Source organism: Camelus bactrianus, chromosome 9, assembly GCF_048773025.1.
Source record: "Camelus bactrianus isolate YW-2024 breed Bactrian camel chromosome 9, ASM4877302v1, whole genome shotgun sequence".
Classification (NCBI taxonomy): domain Eukaryota; kingdom Metazoa; phylum Chordata; class Mammalia; order Artiodactyla; family Camelidae; genus Camelus; species Camelus bactrianus.
The window spans coordinates 3397949-3408322 of record NC_133547.1 but is presented as its reverse complement, the minus strand read 5'-3'; the positions used below and the strand labels follow the sequence as shown (position 1 = coordinate 3408322).

General features: G+C 53.3%; 1 protein-coding gene across 4 annotated transcripts; it reads right to left on the bottom strand.

Annotated features, from left to right (window-relative positions):
* Positions 1–75: 75 nt before the first annotated feature.
* Positions 76–10288, bottom strand: TMC4 (transmembrane channel like 4). 4 transcript variants are annotated; one of them, XM_045521823.2, is made up of 15 exons: positions 10062–10288; positions 9337–9577; positions 6874–7019; positions 6544–6776; positions 6285–6406; positions 3896–4043; positions 3199–3366; positions 2807–2970; positions 2418–2544; positions 2065–2162; positions 1537–1720; positions 1020–1150; positions 769–924; positions 448–526; positions 76–347 (listed from the first exon to the last, which is right to left on the bottom strand). In XM_045521823.2, exons 1-15 carry the CDS (start codon positions 10138–10140, stop codon positions 279–281), a joined length of 2145 nt encoding a protein of 714 aa, XP_045377779.2. In that variant the 5' UTR covers positions 10141–10288; the 3' UTR covers positions 76–278. The 4 variants fall into 4 exon arrangements, with proteins under 4 accessions (XP_045377779.2, XP_045377780.2, XP_010960152.2 ...); XM_045521824.2 differs by having other exon boundaries at positions 6932–7019; positions 9337–9515; XM_010961850.3 differs by having other exon boundaries at positions 9337–9544; positions 10062–10286.
* Positions 10289–10374: the final 86 nt, after the last annotated feature.

Below are 10374 nucleotides of genomic sequence, written 5' to 3'. Positions count from 1 at the left end.
GCCAACACAGTTGATTGGCTTATGTCCCGCGGAAGCCTTGCTCCCGGCTTCAGGATGCAAGTTTCAAAAAATCGCTCAGCAGTCTCCGCAGTGTTTATTGATACGAGAAAGAGGTTCACTGTAGAGTCAGGGACTTGGCAGTGAATCCCAGGGCCAGAAAGGCATGGGGCCTTATCCAGTTCCCTCATTTTCCAAATGACGTGGCCGAGGCTTACAAAGGGTCTGTGGGCAGGTCTGGATCTGAAAGTGGGCCTTCACCCTAAGCCAGACTAGGGAGGTCAAAGAGTTCCGTTGGCGGAGCTCAGCGCCACAGCGCGTTGTGCCAAGAAGACTTTATTCTGCGCCTCCTGGGGTAAAGGGTAGAGAGGTGGAGGTGAGACAGATCTCTCCCCTGTGTCCCTTTCGATATTCCCCGGGACCCCTTCCCAAGGACACGGCCTGGCTTACCGTCTCTATCTGATGTTTCAGCTCAGAGATGAGGCGTCCATATGAGTTAGCCAGGGCCACCGTATATGCCATAAGGATGCTAGAGGAGACAGGAATGGAAGCCAATCCCCAAACGCTCTTAGAGTATCTTCAACGTATGACGTTTTAGAAACCAGGGGTCTGGACCTCCTCCTCCAGACTCAATCAGTCCAGTATCCCAGCCTCCTACTTCCCTCAGACCCAGGAGTTTGGGCCCTCAGACCCCTCCTTCCTTGGAAGCAGGCAGCAGTGTCCCCAGAGCATATACCTTCAAACTTAGACCCAGGAGTCTGGGGCTCTCACCTGGAGATAAGCAGAAGGGGCACAGCAAAAGCCTGGGTCCCCAGGAAGAAGAGAAAGTTCTGGACAGTCTGAGGGAGGGTGCAAATGGAATTGGGGATCTCGGCCCAGATGGACGACTGCCCCCGGAACGGACCACACAGCTTAGAAGGTGGGATCCTGAAGTGAGAGACAGGCAGAGCTCAAGGATGGCCAAAAATCAGAACCCGGGAGAGAAGAGGAAGGGGGGGGGCGCAGGTGCCTCTCACACTTACAGGAAGATGCTATATAGCACAGGAACGGCGGAGATGGCCAGACCCAGGAGAAGGACCAGGGGGAAAAAGAAATTTACTGTGGAGGCCCGGAACGTTCGGGAGGCCGGGGAGCAGGTGGAGAAGAGGGTGAGCTGAGGGTGGAAAAGGAGGGAATCTGAGGCACAGGAATCTGAGCCCCAGACTCTCCTTTTCCGCCATGCAGGACCCCTGGCCCCTAGCCCCCTCTCCTCAGTCAGGATCCAGGAGTCCCAGTTCTTTTCCACCATCAGACACAGGAGTTCGAGTCCCCTCTTTCCTCAGACCTAAAAGTTGGGATGCCCTAGACACCCCCATCTCCCACATCCAGGAGTCTGTCCTCCAGAATCCTCCTCTCTCAGGATCTAGTAGTCCAGGACCCTCGCATCCTCCCTTGCCGGGACCCAGTAGCCACACCCCTCAGTCCCCTCCTCCCCCAGGACCGAGAGCCCAAGCCCCAATACCTTCTGCTTCAGACACCAGGGTGCTCCCCACCCCTCACCTTCTTCAAATAGAAAAGCAGCAGGAACTTGGCCGTGTTGAGCAAAGGCAGTAAAGGGCAAAAAAAACTGCCCACCCAGACCACCGTCTGTGCGTAGATGAGCCCCAGCACTTCGTCCGGCACCTGGAACTCCTGGGTCCTAGCGAAACGACCCAGGGCCCCGGGACAGAGGCCACAGAGCAGCCTGAGGGGCGGGGTGCGATCGGGCCGAGTCAGAGGCAGACCAGCCACGAGCTTCCCCGCCTCCACTGTCCCCCTCATCAATCGGAAGTGGGCATTAGCTAAGGAGGGGCGGGGCTTTCAAGTTCTAGAGGGGGTGTGTCTAGAGGGCGGGGCTTGAGGACTGGAAGGGTAGAGGTAATCACATCAGTAGGGGCAGGGCCAGAGTGAAGTGACTACCACCAAACTCACGAAAGGAGCCAGGTCTGCAGACTTTGGGCAGTTCGAGGCGGGGCTAGGAAAGGGGCGGGGCGAGAGGGAAGAGAACAGGGTGGTGGGCGGGGCCACGGCAAGGGGCGGGACTCTCACTTTCGTGGAAACTGGATGAGCAGAATTACTGCCAGGCCAGTCAGCAGATCAAAGAGCAAGAGTTTGTACATCTCCTGCCCCAGCCGAGTCTCCCAGCACTGAGGAAGGAAGAACGGGTCAGAAAGACCTCAGGACCCAGACATCTGTGGAACCAAGCATCTCGGTCTCCAAATCACAAGCGTATGAGATCAATACTTACTCCAGGGGTCTTCAGGTTTTTCAAACATCTATCACCCCCGGTGAGGGGGTGGTATTCTAGCACCCCAAGCTCCCCTTTCTTCATAAGCCAGGAGTCTGGACCCACCAGGCTCCTCTCCTTCAAGGACCCAGTAGTCCTTGCCCCTTGTCCTCACCGGAAGTTCTTTGTAATTGTAGCCACAGGTTTTGCACGCCACAGCATCCGCATCACCGGCACAAGTAATCTGATTCCAGAGAGAGAGGAGCAGGACCACCAGGGAGGCCAGGCGGAGAAAGACAGTCCTGGCAAAGGGGAAAGGAGAGAAAGGGAATCGGCACTGGCCGAGTGCCCATCACGTGCCTGGTCCCTCCTGAGTGGAGCGTGCTCACAGTTTTCCCCATTTCACAGATGAGGAGACTGAGGCTTACTGATAAGAAGAGTCAGGATCTGAACCCAGATCTCACTGGATCCTATATCCTGGAGATTTCCGTGTCTTATCTGCTAGAAGCAATGTGCCTCGACCAGTCCCACCATCATCCCCAGCCCACCCCAGGAGACTGGAACCTGAGCAGGATAAAAACGATCTGGCGGCTCCTGGTGTAGCCCTCCAGCGGGGCAATGAGACTGAACACCGGCGGCAGCACGAAGTTGACCATGGAGATGAAGATGGACGGAAGATAATCCACCACGAGCTTCAGCAGTGGCATCTCCTGGACAAGGGGCCTCTCCTGGGAGGCAGGGTGGACCAGGAGAAGCTCTGGGGTTCTGGAGGAGCCATGCTTAACAGTCTCCCCGCCTCTTCTTTCTTCAGCACCCTGAAGCCCAAGGTCCAAACCTAATCCCCACTCATCCCTCCTCTCTGAGATTCCAGGCATCACAGGCCTCAGTCCCCTCCACCCTTGCAAATGTAGGTTCCAGGACATTTAAACGTTCCTCTTCCCCCTGACCCTGCACACCTGCAGCTCCACAGTGGCCCCTGTCGCCCAGTAGACGCCGTAGAAGGCTGCTCCCAGGAGTGCGAACACCAGCAGGTTGAGCAGCAGTCGCACCAACCACACCGTGGCTTCCTGGCCCAGGGTCCGCACCGCAGCCCGGCGCCGCACCACTGCTTCCTCCAGCTCCACCTGAGGCCACAGGAGATGTCCACGTGGCCTCCATTGCCCCAGGCCCGACCGGTGGTCCAGAGCCCAGGCTCAACGTTAACTGTTGCAACGCCGGTCCTCTGAGAACCTCTGTAATCCTTATCCCAGCCCACCCAGGGCCCTCCGGGCGACAGCGTAGACCTGGCCCCGCCCAGAACCATGCCACGCCCTTCCTCCCAAGCCCCGCCCAACACGTCGTCCTCATTCTAGGGCCCGCCGGGCACTCACGCCGGGTGCGGCGTTTCAGTTCTACTTTATCAGGCCCTTTCTGGCCACACCCTTCTCTTACTTTTGATCCCAGGGGTCTTAGGCCCCGCCCCTTTCCTCCAGCTCGCTTCTCCCTGTACCCTTTGACCTCAGTCATCCCTATAGTGGCCTCCCAGTCCTTTTTCCCCTCTAGGTCCGCCTCCTTAGAAGAAAGCTCCGCCCCTCCCCGGTCTAGGTCCGGCCCATTCTCTCAGCCCCGCGCCCTATGGTCCCAACTGGTCGTAGGCCCAACCCCTGGGCGCACCTGCAGTTCATAGTGGATGATGCGCTGGCGCAGCCGCACGTGCACCTCCCCGCTAAGGCCAAAGTCCCAGGCGGAGAACACTCGGTGGCTGTAGCTGGTCAGGGCCCCCGACTCAGCCAACAAGGTCTGCTTCAGCCCAGACACCGAGCTAAAAGAGGGGAGACCCGGGAGACAGTGTGGCAGGACAGCCACGAGCAGGGGGGCGTCCCTCTTTATGGGGCAAAGGCGGAAAATGAACCCTAGGACCTTGGGCATTTGGAGAGCTGCTACCTGGTGAAGGCACATACAGTCATTGGAGCAAAAGACCAAGAAATTCAGAGGAGGACAGACACCTGAGAGACAGGGACAGCACTTCACACACAGTGAGAAAGGAAAACTCAGTGAGAAAGCGGAAAAGTGACCTAGAAAGCCGGGGAAACGGGCTCAGACTCAGAGCAAAGGAGGACAGACACCCAGAGAAGGAGGAGGCAGGTAAAGAGACTCAAGAGAGGGGGACAAAGACCCAGAGAAGGGACAGAAAACTGGGAAGAGAGACTGCACCTTTCCAACCTCTGCGGGCACCAGCCCCCATCATCTCCCTAGTGGACTCAAGAGGACCCCCACCTGCTCTCCTTGCTTCCACCTATGCCCTCTTGGCCATCCTCCACTCCTGAGCCAGTGGAACCTTCCTTTTATGTGGATCAGGTGGCACGCCCATTTAAAACAAGCTTCTCCTTGTTCTTGAATCCTAGGCATTTTCATAGCATCCTCCTCCTCATTGCCCCTGATCTGGTTCCCACCTGCTTCCTGAAGCTCAGATCCTGGCCCCTCTCCTCGTACTGGCCTTTCATTTCCCAGAACACTCTGAATCTCTTTCCACTATGGGGCCTTTGCACTGGCAGTCCCCTCTGTCTGCAGTGCCCGTGTCTTGGCTGTTCACCTGGCTGGCTTCCTCCCATGTTTCCCGTCTTTCTCTACAGGTCACCTCCTCAGAGAGTCCCTTACTCACCACTCCATCTAATGAAGGTCCCCACCCATTAATCTCTATCGCAGTGGGCAGCACACTACAGTCCAGAGACCAAATCCTGTTTTTGTAAATAAAGTTTTATTGGAACACAACCACGACCACTCATTTTCCTACCATCCGCAGCTGCTGCTTTGGCCCTACAACAGTGGACTCCAGTTGGGACCATATGGCCCACAAAGATAATTTCCTTCCCGGCCTTTACTTTGTTATCAGAAAAAAAAATTTGCTTTGTGGTATCATCCCATTTGTTTTCTACATAGTACAGATCCCAAACTGAAATTGATTTGATTGTTTATTTCATAGTCTATCTTGCAATTTATCTCCCCTATTAGTAGGCTGTACAAAGGTAGGGGGAACCCCCATCTGGTATCCCTGGGCCCTGGCACAGTGCCTGGCATTTACAAAACACTCCATTTATTCTATTTTTTGTTTAAAGTCCTTGGTTTCCTTCTTGACCTCGGTCCCTTCCCTTGGGGATCTCCCCTAGTCTTGCCTGAATGCCAGTGAATCCCAAATTTCAGTCCAGACTCCACAGAACTCACGTATGCAACTGCCTACTCAATATACCCTCATACATCCAAAAGGCATCTCAGAATCAACCGGTCCAAAACTGAAGCCCAGGTATTTCTTGTCAAAGCCTGCTCTTTCTACGACATCAGCGTCTCCTTACCTACCCCCTCCTTCTCTGAGTCCCTGTCCTCTTTTCTCTGGGTGTCTGTCCTCTTCTGGGTCTATGCCTCAATCTCTTTCTTGGTCCTTCACACCAATGACTGTGTCTCCTCCAGGTAGCAGCTCTCCAAATGCCCAAGGTCCCAGGGTATTTTTCCTGTTTGCCCTGCCCTTTCTACAGCCCTCCCTATCTCAGCTGATGGCCAACACCTGCAGTCATTCTCAACGTCCATCCTTCACCACAGCCCACAGCCAATTATTAGGGAATCCTGTGTCTTACTGCGTATCACGCATCCCCCCTGTTAAAATGTCAGCTCCAGGAGGACCAGATTCTGTTGGGGTTTTTGTTTGTTACTGTTTTGCCAACTGCTTGGCTCGTGGTATCTGCTCAATCAAATATTTGTTGCTTGAATGAATGAGTCACCCCTGCTTCTGTCCTATATAGCACTCTCCCCTCCAGCAAAGATGTAATTAATCTGCTTACTTGCTTAATATCTTACCTTCCCCACTAGACTCCAAGCCACAGAAGGGAGAAACTTCCCATCTTTGTCCCTAACCCTATCCCATTAACCCTAAACATGAAGTATTTTAAAATTTGATCTCAACTCAGAGAGAGAGGGACCACAGAAGGAGGCTCAGAATTCTTGGGGAGGGGGCTTTTGCCACTCCTCCCCCCTACGGTCCAAGGGGTCTGGGTATGGGGGCGTCACTGACCGGTGCAGGATGAGCAGCAGGTAGAGGAGGCCAATGGCAAAGACGAAGCACAGGTAGGTGATGGCCAGGTGTGGGCGGGGCGGGTAGAACCCATAGAAGAGAGGAGACCATTCTAGAAAACCCTGGAGAGGGAAGGGCAGGGCAGGGGTCACCGTGGGGCTGGGTGGAGGCGGGGTTCAGGGAGCTGGGCCATCGGGGTCGAAGGGTCACTGATGGCACTAGGCTCGGAGTGGGGTCTCCCAAGGACCCAGGCACTCACCTCTCCCGAGAGCAAGTTGAAGAGCTGGGTGGCGAAGGCGACCAGGCCCTGGGGGCGGGGGTTGTAGAAGCCGCAGAGCGAGGAGGCGTTAGGGGCAGGGGGACCAGGGGGAGCCCCTTCCAACCAGGTGGGCAACAGAATCATGCAGATCGTAAGCACGGAGGCCAGCGCGTTGAGAAGCAGCAGGAAGCGCAGCAGGGAGAAGTAGGACTCGGTGCCGGCGCCAAACTGGCCTGCAGGGGGCAGTAGAGAGGACTCGGGCTCCTTTCCGAGTCCGGTCCCAGCCCCTCCTCCCTCAGACCCAGGGGTCCAGCCCGAAGCCCACCGTACCCCCGATCCTCTTCAGCGTCCACGCCCAGGGCTGCACGGTGCGCAAGCCTTCCCTCACCTTCTCCTTGGACCTCCGAAGCAGCAGAGCCCAGTGGGCCGTTCTGGACCCTGAGCCCTGAGCCACCTGGTCCCTGGCATGCCTCTGCCTGGGAGGAAGAGTCAGAGACAGAAAAGGAGGGGCCTAGTGGCCCCTAAATGGAAACCACCCAGATGTAGAAACCACCCAATCGTTGGACCAGGAAGTAAATTGCAGTAGATTCCTAACACGGAATACTCCATAGCAATAAAACACACACACCCCCCTAATGTTCAGCATAGGAAGACAGGCAGAAAATACAGACTGCAGGGTTCTATCTACACAGAGGCTCAGAGCAAGCAGGGTTCAACTCCACTCTTTAGGGGTGCGCACACAGGTGGCAAAGCTATGAAGAAAATCAAGAACATGATCCTCTGTAAAAGCCTGGGAAGGAGTTACTGTGGGGAGAAAGGGCGGTGCCAGGGGAGGGGCTGGTGGGGTGACCTAGGTGGAGTTTACCTGGACCCTCACTCTGGAAATACTCTTTTAAGTCTGTACATGATGTTTCATGCAGTTTTCTGACAGCAAATATCATAAAGTTAAAAAACAAAACAAAACAAGGGAGAGGGTATAGCTCAAGTGGTAGAACACATGCTTAGCATGCACGAGGTTCTGGGTTCAATCCCCAGTACCTCCACTGAAAAACTAAATAAAGGAAGAAACCTAATTTCCTCCCCCCTGCAAAAAAAAAAAAAAAAGGGTAGGTGCGATATTGTGATTTATACTAAGAAATATATATTTAGTACTGTATGATATCACTTATCTGCAGAATCTAAAAAAAAAACTTAAAAAGAATGAAATAATGCCATTTGCAGCAACATGGACAGACCTAGAGACTATCATCTAAGTAGAGAAAGACAAAGGTCATATGATATCACTTATAACTAGAATTAAAAAATACAAATTAACTTATTTACAAACCAGAAATAGACTCACAGACATAAAAACCATCTATTGTTACCAAAGGGGGGGATGGATAAATTAGGAGTTTGGGATTAACATATACACACTACTATATATAAAACAGATAGACAACAAGGTCCTACTGGATAGCCCAGGGAACTATATTCCGTATCTTGTAATAACCTATAATGGAAAAGAGTCTGGAAAAGTATACATATATCTGAATCACTATGCTGTACATCTGAAACTAACATAACATTGTAAATTAACTATACTTCAATTTAAAAAAATGGTTACCAGGGGCTGCGGTGGGTTAGGGACATGGAGAAGAAAGCATAGAAACTTCCAATTACTAGATGAATATATTCTGGAGATCTAATGTACAGCATGGTGATGAGAGCTCATAATACTTGAAGGCGGAAGGTTGAAGGTTGCTAAGAGAGTAGATCTTAAATGTTTTCACCACAAAAAGAAGTGGCAACTATGTGACATGGTGGTGTTAGCTGGCACTACTGTGGTAATCATTTTGCAATTTGTAAGTGTAGCAAATCAGCACACTGTACACCTTAAGCTTCATGATGCTATGTGTCAACCATATCTAAATAAAGCCAGAAAAAAAAATTAAATAAATAAATAAATAAATAAATAAATAAATAAATAAATATATATATATATATATATATATATATATATATATATATATATATATATATATATATATATATATATATATATATATATAGTCTTCCAGTATCTGGCACACAGCTCCTAAACCCTTGAATTTCCTAAGTGGTGAGTGTGATAAAGGTGTCTTTTTTATGTTAACGAGGTTATTTTGAGAAAGCACCTAAGGATGGGGGTGGGTAGGGGGGGTGGAGGCTGATAGCCAGAGGAGCCAACTGTGTGATTAGAGGGTTGGAGCTTTCAGTGCCACATGCTGATGATCTCCAGGGAGGGGCGAGGGGCTGGAGGTTGAATTAACTGTTAATGGCTCAAGGTCCTCGGTTCAATCCCCAGTACCTCCATTTATAAATAAATAAAGCTAATTACCTCCCAAAAAGAAAAATGCATAATAATTGTTGAATAAGGACCCAGCATTTTCACCTTCCTCTGGGTCCTGCAAATTATGTAGAGGGAGAGAGGAAAGAGTGATAGGCTTTGAAGAGGAGGCAGGGACAGAGACAGACATAACAGAGAAGAAAAAACTAACAGATTGCAGACACCCAGAGAGAAACAGCGAGAGGTCGACACAGGAGGGAAAGAAGACAAAAGAGACTAGAACCTGGGAGAGAGAAAAGAATGAATCCTGGAAACAGGACTCCTTGGAGTCAGAGAAACACAAACACATAAGGGGGTAAAGAAACCCGGAGAGGCAGCTCTGAGAGAGGCAGAAATAGACAGGACAGAGTCTGAGACGTAGACAGAGCCGCCCACAAGTGGGACGACGGCCCACACCTGGCTGGGACGTGGGAGGCGGGACTCACCGGTGCGCCCGTCTGGCCTGCATGGGCCAGGGCAGCTCCCGGGAAGGGCAAGGCTCCTGCATTTCCTTTGGTGCGGATTCTGCGAAGGCCTGAATGCTCCTCTGTCTGTCCTTCTCCTCCAGGGCCCCCCAGGGCAGCACCCCAGGGCCTCGGAACCGGAGGGTGGCAGCACTGGGGAGCTCATTCAGCACAGAGGACAGCGATGGGCCTGAAGTAGGCAGAGGGCTGGGAGGGCCCGGGCCTCCCCAGCCCCTCCTCCCTCAGACCCAGGGGTCCAGCCCCCAGATCCTTCTCCCTCAGACCGAGGGGTCCAAGCCCATAGGTCCTCCTCCCCCAGATCTGGGAGTTTAAAACCCCCAGTCCCAGACCCCACCCCACCCCACCAGCCCTGCCAAGCACCCAAATGCGGACCCTCCAAGCCCTTCCGATCCCAGGGCTGAGGAATCCACTCAACTTCCTTTTCCCTTGAATTCAGGAGTTTGTGACCCTGGCCCCTCCCTTTCCTCAGATATCCCAGCCCCTAGCCCTCTCCTCCTCCAAGACTCTGGGTCTCCAGACTCCTCCCAGGACTCAGGGGTCCCAGCCTCTTGTTCCCCTCTCCCCCAGAGCTGAGGCCCCTCCCCTTTCTGCCCTCCAGACCCAGGAGTCAGACCTCCATTCTCCGCATCCCCCAGGGCTTCTGCTAACTAGAGGGGTTGGACCTGACCTTCCTCTCGCTCCCCTACCTGTTCTGGCCTCCCGGGGCGCCGGCCAACCCCCAGAGGAGCCCCAGGGCTCCGGTTCCCACGCTGGACTCTCTTCCATGGCCCCGGGTGCGTTTATGTTTCCGTCTCAGGCTGAGCAGGGACTGACACAGGTAAGGGAGGGGCCGAAGGCAGGTCTGTACCTGGCCGACAGGTGGCCCGGAGGAAAAACCCAGCACTTCCCAGAAACAGATAAGGCTGCTGCTCCGAAAGGTCTCCTGGGAACTGAAGTCCACAGATGCCCGCGTGGCTCCGGGGAGCTGGGCGGGAGCCCATCACACCGGGATTCGGTGGT